The 20,866-nt window shown below is 39.1% G+C and overlaps 1 protein-coding gene across 1 annotated transcript in view; it reads left to right on the top strand.

Annotated features, from left to right (window-relative positions):
* Positions 1–20,866, top strand: part of LOC139733250 (spectrin alpha chain, non-erythrocytic 1-like) — a 58,924-nt gene that overhangs the window by 23,531 nt on the left and 14,527 nt on the right. The window contains exons 16-36 of the mRNA XM_071644093.1: positions 65–269; positions 915–1,027; positions 1,736–1,921; positions 2,619–2,868; positions 3,380–3,447; positions 3,754–3,903; positions 4,448–4,540; positions 5,225–5,254; positions 9,561–9,695; positions 10,235–10,380; positions 11,241–11,355; positions 11,830–11,913; positions 14,237–14,341; positions 14,840–14,931; positions 15,339–15,483; positions 16,060–16,176; positions 16,679–16,843; positions 17,492–17,640; positions 18,708–18,756; positions 19,398–19,648; positions 20,555–20,802. Of these exons, the coding sequence (XP_071500194.1) occupies positions 65–269; positions 915–1,027; positions 1,736–1,921; positions 2,619–2,868; positions 3,380–3,447; positions 3,754–3,903; positions 4,448–4,540; positions 5,225–5,254; positions 9,561–9,695; positions 10,235–10,380; positions 11,241–11,355; positions 11,830–11,913; positions 14,237–14,341; positions 14,840–14,931; positions 15,339–15,483; positions 16,060–16,176; positions 16,679–16,843; positions 17,492–17,640; positions 18,708–18,756; positions 19,398–19,648; positions 20,555–20,802 (2,896 nt within the window). The remainder of the gene's footprint in view (positions 1–64; positions 270–914; positions 1,028–1,735; positions 1,922–2,618; positions 2,869–3,379; positions 3,448–3,753; positions 3,904–4,447; positions 4,541–5,224; positions 5,255–9,560; positions 9,696–10,234; positions 10,381–11,240; positions 11,356–11,829; positions 11,914–14,236; positions 14,342–14,839; positions 14,932–15,338; positions 15,484–16,059; positions 16,177–16,678; positions 16,844–17,491; positions 17,641–18,707; positions 18,757–19,397; positions 19,649–20,554; positions 20,803–20,866) is intronic.

Here is a 20,866-nt window from a genome sequence, read left to right as displayed (position 1 = left end):
GATTGATGCTATCTCCCTCACTATCTTGTAATACTGTACTTTTGTTCACCATCTTGTGGTATAGGACCCCACCAACCTGCAGCGCAAAGCCCAGAAGCATGCTGTCTTCGAATCAGAGCTCCAGGCCAACCAGCAGCGCATCAGTAAGGTTCGGGACGAGGGTAACGCCATGATCGCCGAGGATCACTACAACTCGGACGAGATTCGGCGTCGCCTGGAGAGCCTCAATGAGCTTTGGATGACCCTCCTGAACCAGTCTGAGGAGAAGAGTGAGTTCCTTGTGCACTGATCCTGGTCTTTCCTTGTCTTCACTTATTGTTTGTTTGTTTGTTTGTTTCTGCAAGGATTTTGTATTCAGAGATTAGATAACTTTCAGACAGTTATAAATGCCATTGTGTCATTCTGGACTGATCGTGCCAAAAAGCCATTGTGAATGGATGTGTCATATGTATACCATGTTATATCACATGCTGTCAGATCCTTTCTTCCTAATGGTGGTTAGAAAGGCAATAGATTAAACATGTTAGAGTATTAAAAGATTACACATGTCATTAGAACACAATGTAACATTTTAACATCCATCTAGCAGCATCTTGTGTGTGCGTTGCTGAAGTCATGCACCTTAATTGTGATCGAGATTTTTATTACTGTGATGTATTTACATATGATAACCCTTTCAAGCAATCTCATTATGGTATCATGGAATTGATGTGTTGAAAGAAACACAGAAATGTGATTTCTGTTAGAGCTCATCAACAATAGTAGAAGCATTCAGACTAACTAATTGTCAATTATATTAACTGAAATTTATTTTTGGGCAGCAGAACTTACATGTATTGCACTTTGTATTGTTTCAAAAACTAAGAAGCAAAATGTCAACCTTCCGATATTTTTTGTGTGAAATGACCCTACAGCCCAGAAACTCTCCCAGGCCACAGAAGCTGCTGTAGTGACTCGTAACATTGATGAGATTGCCACCTCCCTGACTGACTTTGATGCCATCCTTGGCTCAGATGACATTGGAAAGGTGAGTGCTGTACTTCGATTCATGTTCCCTTGTCTGTTAGCCTTATGGATGTTACGTCGATAAGATTATGGATAGGGATTAGACAGGCCTTGACATTAGCAGTAACACGGTGGCCTAGGGCTGATAAAAATTGATGGCGGGCCAGAAAAAACTTATCTTTTGGTAGCTCAGTTGGGCACTCAAGATTCAAAATAGATTGTCATGTTTTCCTTTATGTTGGGCCACTACATTTCTTTTTGGGGCCACCAAAATTTAAGAGTTAAAAATTTAAGTGGCCTGAATGAGCCACCAGAGAAAAAAGTTGGTGTCGAGCCCTGGATTAGATGTTCGTTATAAAGTAATGATGGAACAGATTCTGAGATCCAATCATGGATGATGATTCTTTTGTGTTTGATTTTCTTATCTCTATATCGTTTGTTGGTTATCATGGCTCTGGCAATCTGTTTATGAATTCTGTTCAGAAATGGTAATTGATATGCAAACTTTAAAAGTTTATTTTAGAAATCCATGGATGTCTTGTTTTGGAGACTTCAGACTTTTGTTGTACAATATTCTGCAACAACTTTATGAAAGCGAGAAATAACGCTACAATTACCATGAGTGGAAGAAATAACTAAGCTGATCAATGGAACATTGTATTTTGGGTCGATAGGAAATGTGTCTGCTCACAATCATTCATAATGATTGATACTGTCTTTGCCCCTCCAGGATCTTGTGTCTGTGCAGAAGCTCCGGGCCAAGCTGGACCTCCTGGAGAATGACATCGGAGCCAAGGAGACGGCCATCCAGGCCACCCGGCAACAGACCACAGAGATGGCCCGCGCCTCCCACTTTGGCGCCAACGAGATCACAGAGAAAGAGCAAATTGTTGCCACCAAGGTGGAGGCACTCAAGGTAAGATGCTTGCTCCAGGCTGACCTGGCTTGGATTACTAAAGGAGACATACCTAGTTAGCACAAATAAACTGTTGGAAAGATGTCAATCCTGAAGATGGTGTCTGTCATCATGAAGATGGTGAATGTGATGATGAATGGTGATGATGATGGAGATGATGATGATGATGATGATGATGGTGATGATGAAGATGATGATGACAGTGACAATGATTGTTGTGGGATGAAAATAGATATGACAATGATCTGATAATGTGACTGCATAATGAGGTCCTTTATGTGCAGTTTAACTTATTTTTACATGATGGGGGGGGGGGGGGGGGGGGGGGAGGTAAGGAAGGGTGAGATTGGATAAAATGAAAATTGTCAGGTACTGAAATCCATTGTATACCTGCCCTGAGCGAATGATACCACCATCATAGGCAGCACTAATCAGGACTGAACTGATAGACGTTCAACCTGTGTGTGCTTGAATAACCTCAAGGAAAGAGTTATACATAAGGACTGAAACTCACTTTCTTAAAACCACCTTCTGCGCTGTGAAAGCTGTGACGATGCAACTGTTACACAGCTGCCACCAAATGTCTCTGTTGGTGGAAATCAGGAGAGATAGAGATCTGCCACCTGCTATGTAGGGAAGGAGGGATGTAAGGGGTGAGAGAATGACCCGTTTTGACCATTTTTGCTCCCCTCCACAGGCTCCTCTGCAGGCTCGCAAGCAGAAGCTGGAGGCCGCCCACCGCCTCCATGAGTTCTTGCGCGATGTCGACGACGAGGAGTCGTGGATTCGCGAGAAGGAGCCGCTGGCAGCCTCCACGAACCGCGGGCGGGATCTGATCGGAGTGCAGAACCTGATCAAGAAACACCAGGCCCTGCAGACGGAGGTCCAGGGCCACGAGCCGAGGATCAAGATCGTCTGCAAGACTGGACAGCAGATGGTGGATGAAGGTGCCGTCTGATTTCCTCTAGATGTCGTTAGATTTCTGTCTTTCATCTTTGAAGACAAGCAACATGTACAGTTATTCACAAACATGTTGAGAGTGCGAGACTTCATGATGTTAGAGATCTATTCTTGGCACTGGTATGAATGGGAACTGAGTTGACCAGAATTTTCTTTGTTGTTGTGTTTGTTGCAAGAAAGGCTCAACCCAACAATGAAGTGACAGTTATGGCATTTTAACTCAGTCATTTACTTATGATACTTCACTCGGTTAGCTGTAAGTCACTGAAAAGATGAGACTTCATGCAGACATACAGTAAACTGATATTTTTTACAAGAAAATCCCATATTTATCATGTCCAAAATACCTGTTTTAATGATTACTGTGATAGGGGAAATGAGCCAAGATCTATAATCTGTTTATAATTCTTGTATGAATTTACTTTAATTTCTTTAACAAATCCTACACTTATCTAAAACTTGCCTACATTGACCCAAGATTTATATGTTTCCTTTTAGGTCACTTTGCTTCTGATGATATTAATACCAAGGTGAAGGGACTTGAGGAGAAATGGCAGAATCTGAAGGTGAGCACAAATTCCTTGGATTTTAGATGCCATCATTATGTCATATTACACCTCCAGAAAAAGAAAAACACACACACAAAAAAAAAAACACCAGGTATTGTGAACTATGCTATATTCTAAACAGTTACTGGAGCATTTTATTTGCACTTGGTGTTTGAGTTGAGTAAAAAGTAAGATGTAAGTAAGATGTATATTTTGCTTGTAAACAATGTCAGTTAATCGTGACACAAGGCACTAAACTGGTCAGAGTTAATTGATTCTATAAGTGACTGAATATTTTGCCATTGTCCACTTTGCCTCCTTCAGGACAAGATAGCTCAACGAAAGGAGGACCTTGAGGATTCCCTTGAGGCCCAGCAGTACTTCGCTGACGCAAATGAGGCTGAGTCTTGGATGCAAGAAAAAGAGCCCATTGTCGCCAGTGAGGACTACGGCAAGGATGAAGACAGTGCTGAGGTAAGGGCTGATCAGTTCCAAATAGTCCCGTCTAGACCTTCAGGTCCAAGACCAGGACCTGGTTGCATATGAAGACTAGGAAATTATAAGAACCTACTCTCAGTGCTAGTACTGTGACATGAAAAAGGAATCCTGGAGGTGATTACCCAATTTTATAGTTTCAATTCATGGATCAGTCCTTTACATAGATTGTCCATGGCAACTACAATGCTTGATTTAGGCTTGCCTGTCCTTGCAACAGCTAATACTTGCAAGAAAACTTGCAGATAGCAGTGCCAATGCCAATGCCTGAAGAATAACATCATTACCAATAGTGAGCATTATGATAAATTGAATGAATGTTTGATACCAAAATGCACTCGTTACGTGGTATTGTGGTGTCTTCACCGAGGACTTTCTTATTGTCATTGTATACGGAGATTTACAGACAATTGCAGGCATTTTTTTTTTCATTGTATTTGACTAAAGAAGAAGCTTATTGTTAACCCTTGAATATGAACAAGAGTGGTAATTGTTCCAATCTCTCTCCTATCTCTTGCCACAGTCCCAGCTGAAGAAGCACAAGACACTGATGGCAGATCTGATCGCCTACCGCACCACCATTGACCTACTCAAGAAACAGGCAGAGAGCTGTCGGGTAAGACACAAACCCTTCTCTTTACATCCAGCATTTGCTTTATGTCACAATTCTGCTAACACTTAAGTTTTTACCTTGCCTAAATGAGGCATATCATCAAGGAAGAAGAATCTATTGAGAAAGGTGACAATTAGGATCAGGTTAATGTGTTGAATGTTAGTTGAGTTAGCAGGGAGTTTTGGTGTGTGTTCTAGCATACAGTGTATGAGATGATGTCAGGCTCTGAGACATTGTGAATTTTCTTGCAAGGCCTGACTGTTGGCATTTGAACAAAAACTTCCTAGTGGCATTTGAGATGAATGTGCAGAGCTGCTTTCCATTACTTTGTAGAAGACACCCGTTTTGTCAGTTTGGCAGCCTGCTTGGTAATCAGGCAGTAATATTATTTGTTTTCATCCTAACTCATGTTCAATTAATGCTGATAGTAATTCCTAATGTTGTGATGGAAATTGATAAATATTTGATAGATTTTAATGGTTAGTATATTTTGACTGTTTATTTCTTTTAGGTTAGACTAATAGGAAAGGTAACATCTCCCTAACGATTTCTTCTTCTATTTTCACCTGGTTGCTATCCAGCTATATATTTCCAACTGATTTTTTTCTGTCTGTTTTTTTTTTTTCTTGTTTAAACTGAACTTTCTCATCTCCATTTTTCGAGTCATCTCTTCTGTCGTCCTTTCAGTATGATCCTCTCCTCGCCAAGCGTGGAAATGTAAGTCGTTGCGAAAAGACGGAAAGAGAGTGACCAGGCGCATCTGGCTCTTTCCTTGATATTTATTGGACAGTGTTTTTTCAATTCCAAGTAGCCAGCCCCTCATTCATGCGTGCAAAACTCCTTTTAGATTTTTAGTGCATTGCTAGAGAGTAGACAGACTTTGCCTCTCACATCACTTTCTTTGACATCACAGCACTTACCCATCGTTGAGACATCTCTTCTAACACTTACCTGTCTCTGTTGCAGCAGCTAGAATTATAACGATTTGTGATGACATCACTGTTAACTTTCGACTGTAAACACAAGGTGTACCAGAGCTGTGTTTCAGAGCAGTGATCAGTCTATGCTACATGACTAGAGATGTGGTTTCCTTTGATTACTATTGTTTTGAAGCAATAGGAATGTCTGCTGACTAAGGAAACATACATCATGAGTGGTATTTGTGGAATTTGTTTTCTCCAAGCTCAAAAATCTCAAGAAAAACTTGAAAAAGGCATGAGTACATTAATATTACTGCCCACCCCCCCTCCTAAACAAAATTTGAGAAAATTCTCATTGGTCATTTTATGTCCTCATCATGCATAAAATCAATATAAATCAAAATTTGTTTTCATTTCCTTTGTAACAGTGTAAACAAGAAAGATGAGATACTAGGGGAAATGATTTTTTTTAAAAAGGCTTACAACACCAGACCAACTTTTAATATAAATTCCCTGTTTCTCATGTAGCAAAGCTCACCTAGCTTTGAGATATTATTCTCCATTCTTGGGATGTAAATGCAGTAGTACAGTGAACCTGGTGTATGGATGTATGGATGTATACAGAGTGTTGTACTGGGGTAAGTGCCAGAGTGATATGGCAGGAATAATTGGAGCCTAACCAGTTGTGTTGTGTGCAAGCCAGCCATAATACATGTAGGTGACCTCTTTACTAACATTGAATGCATCTAGACTGTTTGGAGGAGTGTTCTCACAATGTTTTTGTTTTAAGCAACAAAAAAGCACACACAAAAATGGGTTGTTTGGTGCTGAAATTGTGTAACATGGTATAATCCACTTGCCTCTCCATGAGAAAGCACTTCAGCTATTTGAAGCCAAAGCTGGGATATGTGAAGCTTGTTAACCTTTATTAAGTTAGCAGAAATTGTGAGTTCAGGTGTCACAATATACGTACAGTAATGTATGTGATATATGTCAATCAATGATATCTAGTGTGAGACAGTTGAGGTTTGATTCATGTTTGAAAATTGTTGCTGAATAATTAAGTGTTTTAGTACATGTTATTCATTCTGTGACCATGTCTTCACATCCAGGAGTGCCTCATATCGTGGGATTCATGGTCTTCAATGGATTGTATTCCTCCTGTCACAAGTAGATTAATGTTATCTAATACCACATGAATCATTCCATTGTTGTCAGTTATTTGTTAAAGAGTTGAATCGATGTTCATTATCATTATCAATTCCAAGGAATTCCTCATCAGAAAATGATCAATTATTGTGTACTGACAAGTATTTACCGCAACATATTTGACTTGATTTTTTGACGCTACAGTTGTGTCAGGGAATTTGATGCAATATCAAAAAAAAAAAAAGACTTAAGTAAAAATCGATCCAAAGTGTATTAGGGCAACTTTCATGGATAATTAAAATCTAAACAGCCATACAAAAAGACACATCCCATATCATCAGACAGAGTTGTTGTTTTTTTAAATAAGAATTCTTGTTGCAATTGTTACCAAGATGTGCGGTGGTGGGTTGTGGCAAGAATTTCTTTCTTCCTATGCTCTGTGACAAGATGCAGCAACGCTGTGGCAACTTTTCTCAATGGAAGTAAATGTTCCTTTCTACATCAAGACTCTTTTTTCCCCTCAAGTTTAGGCAGCAGCACATGTCTTGATGTTAACGTTATATACCGGTAGTCTGGGTCAGTTTTGGCAAAGCAACATGCACACCTACAAACAAAGCATAAAAACTTAGTCCAACTAACAAGATTCGCTTGTCTTCACACTTCCACATTTTCCAGTCGTGGAATATCTAAAATATCTCTCCTTTAATCTGATTCGTTGTCTGTTCTGTATATTGCCCTGTTTACCTGTTGGCTGAGTCCTCTACTACTCTATATGAAATTATGAAGAGTATAAAAGGTATCTTCTTTTTTCTAAAATCTCGTTGATTCCTGCATTGGTGCTGATTTCGTCTGGCATTGTAGGCGTAGAAAGCGCTGCTCTAATGCAATGTCTGGAAGAGACAAAAGTGAATACGTGAATTTGAATTTTATCAATTTTCCAATAGTTGTCAGCAGATATGCAGTGAGTATATCAAATAGTAAAAAGTTCGGGGTAAGTGTTACCAAGTACAGATTGGTAAGCTAAGTGATAATGTGGACAAAGTGAATTGCATTAAAGATATTTTTCTCACAGGAGAAGTTTCATCGAAGTCACATTGTTCGTGGGCATTTGTATAACAATATTTGTTATATATTTAACAACAGTGGCCTTGTTACGGATGTAGGTGTAAGAATAGTAACAGCAGTAAATGATGAACGACTGAAGATTTCTAGGCTTGTAAGTTTTTGTGTATGAACATTGCATAGACTTCTGTTAAGATGGCAATCACCTTGTTACATTGTGAACATATTATCACGTCATAGGTAAAAGGACTCATTCTGTGTTACTACTGGTATCCATGTGTCATCCAAAGTTCAAGATCAACCAACACTGGGACCCCTATATTAGTGCACTCTGTTTTGTGGAGAAGAAACAGTATCCCAATCTTCTGTGAAGTCATGTCATTATATTACTCTGTACATGCATAAATCTTTCATCATTAGATGTAAATTATAGATGTCTTCATTTTTTCCCTTTTTTCCACTGGGCAAGGATTTAACATGACCTATGTTATACTGTATTGTTTACTGTGAGTGTATGTGTAAATTGTAAGTGATTATATTCTAATCACTTATCAACAGTTTTGAGGATTGTTACTGCTAGCTCTCACCAGGTTTGCTGAGGTCATATGTTGCACCAAAAGTTTTGATTTGTGCAGAGGGCACCAGTATGTTGGTGTTACGATACTGGTTTTTTGTCAGGTGTAGGTTGCAGAGTGTATGGCCTTCTAACAGCATGCAAACATGATTTATTTATTATTTGACCAAAGCCACTTAAAGTATACACCAAATGTAATAATTTTAATACCCTGCATGACTCCCTAAATGTCTCTGTATCATGAATAGCAGTTATCAAACCATGCTTGATGCAAAAGAAATTACACACTGCAGACTTTGGCCAAAGTATCTTTTAAAAAAAAAAGCAAAGTTATCAATTCATATTCCTGCATAATTAACAGGTTTCTGTTTCATGCCAAGCAAGAATGTCTGTTTGATGATCATGCAACAAGATGCCAAGCGAACCAGTGATTGCTATTGACCAATGCATGCGTGTATTCTATTTTGCTTTTCTACCAGTGAATGATCAAAAGGACAAGTGCAGTGTAACTTGGCAACAGGAATAAGTCCTACAAACTTTATAGTGTTCAATGAAATAACAAAATATAGACAAGCCTTTGAGGGCATAGATGTGTGGCATTGTTCACTGAAAAGAAAAATGTCCTGACAGCAACAACAATTTGTCTGCTCTTTTTTTTTCCATGGTACTCCTTATCTTATCAATCTTGGTTTGGCTGTTCATGGTACTGGGAGTTGGTATGATGGGCAAGTCAACCAGACCCCACTGGGTCAGCTTGTGTTTCACTGGAAGACTTTGTCTCAGGCCTCCCTGATTCCTCCTGAGCACAAAGCTATGCCCTTTTTCTTTTGTTTTAGAGGAAATGAGTCTGCTTGATATCATTTAGGCACACAATTGTGCCCAATACAGAGTGATTTAGTTTGTTAACAAAGTAGGAATAATGTGAAAAATTGATTGTAGAATTCTTTTGAATGTAAAGGAGTGGAGCTTTATCTTACAAGTCAATTAATTTATATGTGTGTCTCACTGTTGATTTTCAGAAGCATTCAACTTTACTTTGTAGGGAAATGACAAAACTCTGCAATTTTGTCAGCTTCCATTGCTGACCTCCTTTAGCAGTCTGTTATTCTTTCCACGTGTAACTGTGATTTAAGCAATATTAGAAGTGATCAAGACTTTTTTTATCAATCAGATTAGTAGGCTTGTGATTTTCTCAAATGCAGTATTGATTTAGAGAGTTATACCAGCACATGTTTCACTTGTGTCATGGGAGATATCAGTCTGCATTAGTTTGCTGGCCTAATGCTTGCAATTGTTTGAAACTCTTCGTATCCCATAGCAACAAGACATCCCTGTGTCAGAGGATGTCGGCAAGGAATATGTAGTGGCCCTCTATGACTACATGGAAAAGAGCCCTCGTGAGGTGTCCATGAAGAAGGGAGATGTCCTTGTACTGCTCAACAGCACAAACAAGGTAAGGCAGTAATGAGGTTATACATGTAATGTGCCTTTGTGTCATTGGTATGCAGTTAAACCCCTTCAAAACTTTGTCTTATGGCTAGTCACACCAGCCAATCAGTCAGATTGACTAATGTTACATTGATGGAATTCTCTATAATACAGTAAAGATGAAAACATTATGTAATCTCTACTTATCAACATTGTAAGTGAATTAGTAACATGAGTAGATGCATTAATTAGCAAACTACAAGTAGTCAGGGTTGAAATTTGCATGTTTAGAAACTGATAGCATGCAATTTCCTGTCAACGTTTCATCATTGTAAAGTCTTGTGTAACACATGAAAATGTTATAACTGAAATATTAAAGGATACGTGACTTTGTGTGTTTGTTTTTTTCTGGGATTGAATTATGTAGAAAGAATGCTGTCAATGTGACAAGGTCCTTTTCTTCGTTATCAAAAGAGAGAGAAAGAGAGAAGAAAAGCTAAATGTGACTGTGATCCTTGTTTGCAACAAATGTTTACCATGCTGTATCGGTGTTTTTGTGATCAGGACTGGTGGAAGGTGGAGGTCAACGACCGGCAGGGATTTGTGCCAGCAGCCTACGTAAAGAAGATGGACGCCGCCCAGTCTGCCTCCCAGGCCAACCTGGTGGAGGATGCCAACATCATGAGGAGACAGGAGAACATCGAACAAGCGTGAGTACTTACTTCACTCTTGGCTCATTTTCAGTTTTGGTGTGAATGTCTTTCCCTCTTTGGAGAGCATTGACAGGAGAACATTGAGCAGGTGTGAGAAGTTGCTTCACTCAATCTTGGCGTCTTCCAGGGCTCATTTTCAGTTTTGGTGTGAATGTCTTGCCTTCTTTGAGTTTCAAGTTCTTTATTATTACTTCATATGATGTATGATATGGGAGATTAATCAATAAAAACAAACAGAAGTATATTTGTGCCAAGTGCTTTAGAGTTCTAAGGAACAGCTATGCACTCATCAGTGTATCTATTTATGTACACCTTTTCTTTAGGTAGGCATTACATAATGTAGTAAAAGGTGGTGTGTGACCCTCCTGGTTTGTCTTGTATTCTCAACTGCCAATCTCTAGGATGTTTTCATGTGCAACAATACCCAACGAGTAGTTGCATGTGTCAGAATACTACAGTAGACTGTAATTTGTTTGTTTTGTACAATTATATCAAAGCACAAGGCCTGCTGTAAGTGAATGATACCACACTACTAATATGATGAACAGTGGTTTAGTTAATTGCCAGTAGTTAGAAGAACTTGTTTGTGAAGTTAACTGGAGACAGTAAAGGCCTCATATGAACTCAAGATAGTTATAACTTAGAGCGTCACTTATTTTCACAGTTCCTTTATTTCTTTGCTTTACTTTTTTTTCAGTTACAGCAATATTTTACCAAGAAGGATAAAAAGGTAGATGTTGTATGGCATGTAAAGATTGATACAGAAAATCTTAGTTGTTAATTTGAAAAAAAAGAGAAAAAAACACCAGCCATGATATGTTATGTGTGAGGTATGATACTTATCTCTCATCTATCAGATACCAATCTTTGCTGGACAAGGCCGCTGACCGCAAGGAGGCCCTAGAGGAGTCTGTCAAGCGTCACTCTCTAGTCAGAGAGGCCAACGAACTCATCCAGTGGGTCCATGACAAGGTCAGTGAACTTTTGGCAGAAATTCTTGAAGTGATGTGTCATGAAAAAAAAAAGAAAAAAAAAACCAAAAAACTTAATGAACCGAAGTATTGAGATTGGGAATATTTGGGGAGCTTTGTGTTTAGAGTCTCAAGAGCATGGCTGTATGTAAATAATATGGCATTCTCTGGATAAATATGTCATGGATTTGCTTTGAAATGATTTACCAGCAAGAGATGATTGTTAATGTGACTACTTGAAACAAGATACATGTTGATCATCACCTTGACTTATCCCTCAAATTCTGCACATTTCCCATCATATCTTTTTCTACCTGGGACTGTTGTAGAGAAATTTGAAGAAATAAGCTCACCAAATATAGCACATGATTATTTTAGAGATATTTGTAGGTAGGGTCTTGTTTCCCGTTAACTCTGCCCTATTTTACCAGCGATGTTCACTGATTTCTCCATCCCTGTTTCTCTGGGAGTCCAGGCTGCTGCTGTGGAGAGTCAAGAGGTTGGTGATGACTTGGAACAGGTGGAAGTCCTACAGAAGAAGTTTGATGACTTCCAGAAGGTTAGTAGCTTTCTCTTAAACACATCTCTTCTTTTAGTGGGTTCCCATGGTCATGATTCTCTACCTGTGCATTTTGGTCTTAAATGCCATAAATGCAGCACTGCACTGCTTACTCTCAAATAATGCTCTCAAAGGCAGAGAGAGGAAGATTGAAAAAATGGCGATATACAAGGTAAACATTGATGGTCAGAACTCATGTTATATGTTTATGGCTGGGCTGTCTGGGTAGAGAAATGGCTGTGATGCATATGCCATGAACAATTGTATGTCGCTTCCATCTCATTCTCACAAAGTTTTCGAGGTGGCTGGTATTTGTGAAATTCAAAGTATGCCAAATATTTGCCTCCTGTATTACTAATGTACAGTAAAGCTCCATGGAAAGTTTAAGAGTTTTCACAATGAATATGTTCTAAAACATTTTTCCCCATGAATTCTTGGCTTTCAGTACTAGTTCTGGGGATTTGAGTAAATTCAAAGCATAGTTATGACAACAAAAATTCTGATATTTATATTGTAGATTTCTTCCATAGCACATATCACTATACAAGTAACCTATGCAGTGGGACACCTGTGAAGAAGCAAATAAAGTGAGCTGGAGAAGATTTAGTGTTTTTGTGGAAAAAAAATCTCCCTGAAGTTATGTAGTATGAATGAATCTGACAAATATGGAACATACAGTAAAATAACTCCCCCCCCCAAAAAAAAAAAAAAAAAAAAAAAGAAAGAAGAGGAAAGAAAGAAAAAGTTTGCCAATTAGTTCATGCAATGTTGTGTATATGTATAGTTTCAGATATTGACAGTCAAGAATAATAGGATACAACAGGTAGGTATTCAGTGTTACATGATCCTCATCACAGTCATGTAGCACCACATATTGATATCTGTGTAGTTTCTACACCTTGCCTCAGCTGTTGAAGGCTATGGCTATAGAGCCACATGACAGTCCCTCTGACCAGCATATGCAGAGCGAACCTAACTCCCATGCAGGTTTTCACTCCATCTGTTCCCTCTTGGCCTTTCATTTAAGAGATCTCCTAAATCATTGGTTCCTTGGGAGATCAGACAGAGCTCTAACCACGCAAGATAATTTAACACCTCTGCCATGGAGTGCCATGTGATTTATTTGCTAATCTTCCCCCCCCCCCCCCCAGAAGCAATATCTTTAGGGTTTAGGAATCAAATCCTTTGATTCACATTTCCTGTTTGAATCGTAGGAACCATTTGTTTAGAAAATTAATCGAAATTATTCAAAATTCACATGAACTTCCCTGCCTTCACTTCATTGTAGTCTTACCTGTTGAAGATAAGTCCCGAGTGTCTATCAGAAATGTGTGTTATAGCAAAATCAATTCATCCTCAACAAGTTAATACAGATGTAATACCAATGTCTTCATAGTAGGTGAAGTAACTACCTTTGTTTGGTTTTCATTATATTGTAGAAACTTAGTGGTGAATTGAATTCTTAACATCAAAACATCCATTTTTCATTCTTGTCTAAGGATTCACTTTGGGATACTAGTTTGAAAACTAGCTCTCAAAACATCATGTAGTCAGGGTTACGGTTAGACCATGTAACGCAGGGTGAATTTCTAAACAAATGCCTTGCTAGTCTTGTGGGGTGATGCATACTGCTATTCTATGGAGGCAAGTTTGATTTGATGCTGAATTGTTCTCAAGGGGAAACTTTGCAGCAATTTCTGTTTTTCTTCCTTGGGAACAACTTGTAGAATGCATCCTATATGTGCATCAACAACTAACATAGAATGAGAGAGACATTAAACTAATATTGTCACTGTAGGAATAAAGTCATTGTGTATAGTGAAGCCTGAAGTCATATGCATTAGGTATAATTTAGAAAGTACATCAAGAAATGATTATGTGTTGGTTGATAGAGATGCCATAGATAATAAGCATACTTGTAATGTCCTTTTCCAGTGATACACAGAAATTATGCTTTCATTAATACAACAATGTTAATGTACCGTGAGGGTTTTCTCACTTTTGCAATTACAATGCATATTGGATGAATTGCAGATTTCTTATTTATCATAACAAAGGATAACAACAAGGTTTCATCGAATACACTCCAGAAGATTTAAAGAATGTTTCAGGAGCTGTTCGTCTTTGCTGTACGAGATAACTAGCTTCTAGTGACCTCCCTGCTGTTTTTAAGGTTTAATACTTCTGTACATATACACTGTGCATCACATAGGCCTCTCAAGGGGATCTGCCTATTCAGAGCAGATGTATTCTCTTTCTGAGAGATTAGAATAATATGTGTGGAAGATCTGTACTCATTTACGCATTTCCTATCTTATTCCAGGACTTGAAGGCCAATGAGACTCGTCTCCTGGAGATTAACACCATCCTAGAGACACTGGATCTGGAGAAGGTGCCAGAAGCTGACATTGTCGTCCAGAAAGTCAATGTGAGTATGGTTCATTCATTTCAAAGGTTCTGTGCTGTTCTGTGCTGAAGTGATATATGCAGTGTAGAGATTTCATAATCTAAGCTTGATATAGCTTGAAATGTTTTCAGTATTTTGTTAGAATGTTGACACCATTTGAGTGTACCTTATGACCTATTTTTCTCGTTTTAAGATGTCCAGCTCTGAGAGAAAAAGAGAGAGAAAAAAAAGAAGTAGTTTGGAATATCATTTAGTTATGATCAAAGTTTTATCAATCCAACAGACAAATGTGTCATAATTACAACTTGCTTTCCTGTTATGGTACAGATGTACATATGCAAGCACATCTGTCTTCTCACAAACATCTTTTGCTAACTTTGGTCTGCTTTCTAATTTTGTACAACGATTGTAATTGTTGTTTACTGTTGAATTCTTGAAAGTTTTATAAAAGAATATGATGGCACTGATTACTTGATGTGCATCCATGTATCAAGATTTCTTTTCTGATTTGTTTGACAGGATCTGAACACAGAATGGCAGGGTCTGCAGAAACTCACTGATGACAGAAGCGAGAGTCTGGGTACAGCCCATGAGGTCCAGCGCTTCTTCCGGTAAGTGCCACATCTTTAGACATTTTAAGGAAGATCCAGAAACTTCAATTTTCAGTTGAGAATATTTCATATAAAGGTTCCTTCTGCCTTCTGTCTGGACATGAGCTTTGGGCAATCTCTCCATCTCTGTTTGGCATTCACTTATCCTAGATGAAGATGTCTTTTGTTTTCGATATGTCTTCTTTTTTATTGTATAAATTGTGATACATCCTCCTTGTGATTTCACAACTGTGACTTGTGCATAATTTTACTTTGAATCTTTTCAAACTCTCTCTGCTATGAAACATTCAGTGTGTTATCTTTTGTTTTCTGATGAGTTTTTCATGCCATGTGCATCCTTTGCGTCTGTGTTCCTTTTTGGTAAATAGTCAAACATTATTTTTCTCTATCTACCCTGTTGTGTACAGTGATGCTGACGAGACCAAGGATTGGATTGATGACAAGAACAAAGCTCTGAACACAGAGAACTTTGGCCATGACCTCCACAGTGTGCAGGCTTTGCAGCGCAAGCACCAGGGACTCGAGAGGGACCTCAATGCCCTCGGCAAACAGGTTTGTGCCAAGCACATATTTCCAAGTGTCACTGTAAAAGTGGAAATTTTTGCACATTTTGCAATTTGAAATGAATGCAAGCAAATATTTTTGCTTGATATACAGTATATGCATTTGTACCACTAATGATAGTCTTTTTTATTCTGTGGGAATAAAAAAAAATGTGTAATTCATTTTTCCCAGCCGAGCACAAAAAATTACTCATGCAAAAATATCCACTTCTACAGTATTGGTGGAACCAGTTGCTCATGACGTGTTTGCTTTTGTGATAGTGATAATCATGCATAAGGACTGCTATGAGGACTAAGATAGATATTCATCTTAAAATAATTCATTCCCTTCGGTGGAAATTTTCACAAAGAAAGTCAGGTTCATGTTCAACTTTGAAAAAAGCTTAGCTTTTAGAGGTGTCAGATATGATATGATTTGATTATCAGCAATGTGGAAATGAAAGTCAATGGGTTGATATACAATATACCTCATGTTTAATGCACAAACAGCTAGTATTGAGGATACTAATAGTAAAACGTATCTGGTAGCTGCTTCATGTTGTCTGTACTATCACCCTTCCCATAGGTCCAAGCTCTTGATGAGACCGCTGACCGTCTGGTCCAGACCCACCCTGACCAAGAGGAACCCATCGTGGCCAAGAGGGCTGAGATCGATGAGGCCTGGAACAACCTGCAAGACAGGGTAAGGGGACCTTAACCAGCTGAATATGGGAATACTGAGTATGTTCCTAGCTTGTGGGAAGCTAAGGAGGAAAAAGGACTAAAAACAGTCGGGGTGTTGAGTTGATAAATGCTGGTATAGAGTACATCATATGTGTAATTCTTGAGGGAAATATACTGTACTGCTGAATGAAAATGAGCCTACTATATGAATGCTCTTGTAAAAGGTAACATTTGTGTGAATTTTCTTCCAAGGCCAACGGAAAACATGGATGGTTTCATTATCAGATCTCTAAAAGAAAACTGTGTTATCATCCATACTTCACCTAAGAATAAAATGATGAGATTGTTGAAGGGAAAATTTAGCAACTGAAAGACAGACTGAGACAATGGAATTAGAACTTTAGACAAAGAGCTTATTCATTTTTTTTTCAGTGTTTACAAAGATTATGGTAAGGAGTTACCTGTAGCTCATAAAGACTATATGGTAAACATTACTCACATTGTTTGATTCACAAAAAAAGGCTAATGGCCGCAAGGACAAGCTGATGGACTCCTACGACCTGCAGCGGTTCCTCAGCGACTTCCGTGACCTCATGTCCTGGATCAACGGCATGAAAACGCTCGTGGCCAGCGATGAGCTCGCCAAGGACGTGACTGGTGCCGAGGCGCTGTTAGAGCGCCACCAGGTGAGTTCTTCTGCTCGTAGACCCTGGTTCACTGAGTTGCCCTTCCTGATCACTTCTTGCTAGATACTCAGAATGACCCTTGTTTCTGTAGTAAATGGACTGGGGTACTCAAAGAGGCATACAAACAGCATTTATTTTCAGTGGTATATTAATTTTGCTCTGTTCCAGTCCAGACATTGTAATGGCAGGATTCCAATGAAGTATCAATCTTTATGGGTTTTGGGGGGATATGAAAAAAAAAGCAAAAAAAAAAGACCCTCTGTTTGAATGGAATGCCTATGATAAGTAATATTCTCTGTCCACGCAAAGGAAATAATATTGATACCACAACCACCACCATTTTTCCAAAGATTGCTTGTGTTGTATGCTTTGCTTATGAACCCTCAACATAAAACTCTACACTCTTTAGTTTGTTGTGATGCCTATGCCCTGAAGTCAGTGCAGCAACAGATTCAAAATTTATTCTTGCACTGATAGGACAAGTTTTAGTATTCCTGCTTTAAACCATAAAGTGTATTGATGAAAATTCTCCATAGAAATGAGGTGCAGTTGGTATGCTACATTCAGACATCTAGATGGATTAATTGCAAGGAAGTTGTATTGTGTGACTGTGATGGTCAAAGTGAGTTGTCCACTGTCCACTCCCAGGAGCTGCATACAGAAATGGATGCCAAGGCAGGGACTTTCCAGGCCTTTGAAGCCTTCGGTCAGCAGCTGATCAAGAATGACCACTACGCCGCCCCAGAGATCCAGGAGAAACTGGATGTTCTGGCCAAGGAGAGAGAGGACTTAGAATCGTAAGTTTACTTACTGTTCCGTCATTTCTCAGATTCGTATAATACAGTGATCCAGATTGGCATTCACTCAGTTAAAAGACTTAGTTCGATGGGGATTCATGGGTAGTCCAATTCATTCGTTACCCACCAGGGAACATTCAGAAACCACTAGCACCAGTCAGCGAATTGTCATGTGCATCAAAGTGAATGCTTATCTCTCATCAAGATCTTTCGGCGGTGTGAGTACTTACATATACATAGAGATCAGTGATAAAGCTGTACACAGTTTGTTTCTCAAGTATGTCTGAACTTGGTCAGCCTACCTGCTCTATGAATCCCTGTGCTGCAGGGTCTTGAACACGCATTGCTGTCTTGCAGAATGGAGGCACTGAATGCAGTATGACTCAGATTTGAGGATCGTACCTAACAGTAGTAATTAAATACCTGAATCTTAAAAAAAAAAGAAAAAAAAAAGAGCCAAGTCCATTACAGAAATTTCAATGTGAAACTGATGTGAAAAGATTATATGTCTTTGCATGACTTCGTAAAGGGTCTCCAAAGACGAAAGCCAAAGTTGGACTTGGGTCGTTTTTATATTCAGGTATTCAATTACTGCCGACCACTTATCGTGATGCTCTGTGAAATGTGTCTCAGATATCAAGATTTTACCTGAAGGCAGTACCAGATGTCAGGCTATTCTTGAAATGCATCATTGATATAAATAGTTGTTGCCACAGTTACAGTGCCATCCTGATCTCTCTGCACTGAGTAGTCAGACAAGTTTGAAAAGTTTGATCTGTTTCAAGATGAGTCCACAGTGTGCAGTGATTTAGAGTAGTGTAGTGTGTCAAATTGAATTGGCGTATATATTCAACAGAATATGCCAGTATCTTCAGATGCTAGTTTCTGAAGTCACTCTGAGCTTTTTTATGATATGTCTTATGAGAAAGATAACATGGATTATAGATATTGGCCAAATTAATCACTTTTTTCTCTCTGGCTTGATCTACTCCCCCCCCCCCCCCCCCCCCCACCACCACCACCACCCCCCCCCCCCCCCCTCTCTCTCTCTCTGTCTCTTTCGGCAGGTCTTGGAACGACCGTAGGCACAAGCTTGACCAGTGCTTGGAGCTACAGGTGAATATGAATTTCAAGTCTAAATTTCTGATGAGATCTCTTTACCATATGGATGGGAACTTTCTCTCATAATGTGATGCAGCCACATGTTTTTGCCGTGCTTGCTCAATGGTAGATAGTCTCTTGATATTACTTAGGTCTTCATAGAAACATTATTCTTTGAAAATGGCTACTTTATTTTATTCGTTGTTTTAGTCCTGTGTGGCCAGTTTTAAAAATAAATAACATTTTCAATAAACATCCAAAAAAAGAAATCTAAAATGCTAGTTACAGTGTCCAGCACAGCGTGCTTCTCGAGAAATAATAATATGGTCTTCTTTATACAGGGTAGGCTCTTGATGAGTGTTGCCACTGCTCTGCCAGAGGGCCCTGCCATTATTATTACCCTAGTGTTCCCAGGTACCCATTTACACCCGGGTCGAGAGGGACAAAACGGGTAAAAACACCTTGTCCAAGGACGTAAGCACTGACGGGATTCAAACTTGGTCCTCATATTGAAAGTCAGGAGTCTTATCCACTTTGCCACAGTGGTCCCATAGAACTATTTCCTTCTTCAAGTTGCTTTCCATGTATGATTCTTTGCAATGTTAAAATTGGCCTTCATTATCCTGCTTCCTTGTTACATCCACACCTGTCTCCAGTTGTTCCTTCGCGACTGTGAGCAAGCCGAGGCCTGGATGGCTGCCCGTGAGGCGTTCCTGGCCAGCGAGGGACTGACCGACTCCCTGGACAGTGTGGAGGCCCTGATCAAGAAGCACGAGGACTTCGATAAGGCCATCACCCTCCAGGAGCAGAAGATCAATGCCATCGAATCCTTTGCTCAGCAGCTTATCAACAATGACCACTACGACTCTCCAGCCATCGGCGATAAGAGGGACCAGATCCTTGCTCGGTGAGGACCATGATCTCCTGACACTCCTCTGAAAATTCACTCCCATTATCATTGATTCTCAACACAAAAATTACTGTTAAAAGTGGAAATGTTTATGGCATAGAAATTCTTGTGCACAAAAACTTGCACGAAAATAAAAGCATGCACACTTTTTTGCTTGTTATGTGCAACACTACCTAATGTTTTGCTTGTACAGAATTTCATCTCATCTGGTTGTGATTTGGAGATAACTTTCAATTTAGGAAATAAACACAAATATCAAGCAATCACTTTCTCATTTAGATGCAGAGTATATTTGCTTTGGCTTCCATGAAGGGGGCAGGGGTGAAAATGTCACTTGATCTTAATCAATATTTTACAATGTTATGAAAGATTATATGGTATAAACTCTGTGAATGTAAAGAAATGGAAGCTCAAAGAGAGTATGCATCTTTGTAAGAATGATAATTTTGTCATAGACTTACTGGTATAACAATTTTCTTTCAGAGGACATGGAGGCTTTCATTATATGTAACTCATAATGTCCATTCTTCTTTGCTTGTATCAAGTGAACAAAGCTACATGTACCATGCATTTGGATTACATAGATTTGACTTCAGTAAATGTGAAATCACTGCTTCTTATCATTCGATGTGAATTTGTAATGTCATAACCCCGTAACAAAAGTCTTAATTTTTTTAATGATTAAGAAAAATATCATGCATCTTGACTTTACAACCCGTTATATTGTGATTATGCTATATGTTGACATATGTATATTGCTGTTTTCAATTAGCATTTGCTTTGTACATTAGATATGTATATTATGTAATTTTTTAAATATTTTTTTGAAAATGAAAATGAATATGTGGAAAGATTAAAACTGACATAGCACTTCTGACTGTGTTTTGTGTGCATCATATACAGCTGGCAATCCCTGAAGGCTGCCCTCATTGAGAAACGATCCAAGCTGGGTGAATCCCACACCCTGCAACAGTTCAGCCGTGATGCCGATGAGGTGGAGGCTTGGATCACGGAGAAGATCCAGGTGGCTACGGATGAGTCCTACCTGGACCCCAGCAACATCCAGAGCAAGCACCAGAAGCACCAGGCCTTTGAGGCTGAGGTGGCTGCCAACGCTGAACGCATCCAGGCCATTATGGCTGTTGGACAGAGTGAGTTCTGGGGGGCATTTCATCAGGTGTTTTGTCAGTGAGTTTTCACTGGCGAATTTACCCT

This window comes from Diadema antillarum, unplaced genomic scaffold, assembly GCF_040938485.1.
Source record: "Diadema antillarum isolate AM-2024a unplaced genomic scaffold, OU_Dant_1.0 scf00000024, whole genome shotgun sequence".
In the NCBI taxonomy this organism is placed as follows: Eukaryota; Metazoa; Echinodermata; class Echinoidea; order Diadematoida; family Diadematidae; genus Diadema; species Diadema antillarum.
This window is presented reverse-complemented; position numbering and strand designations above follow the sequence as displayed.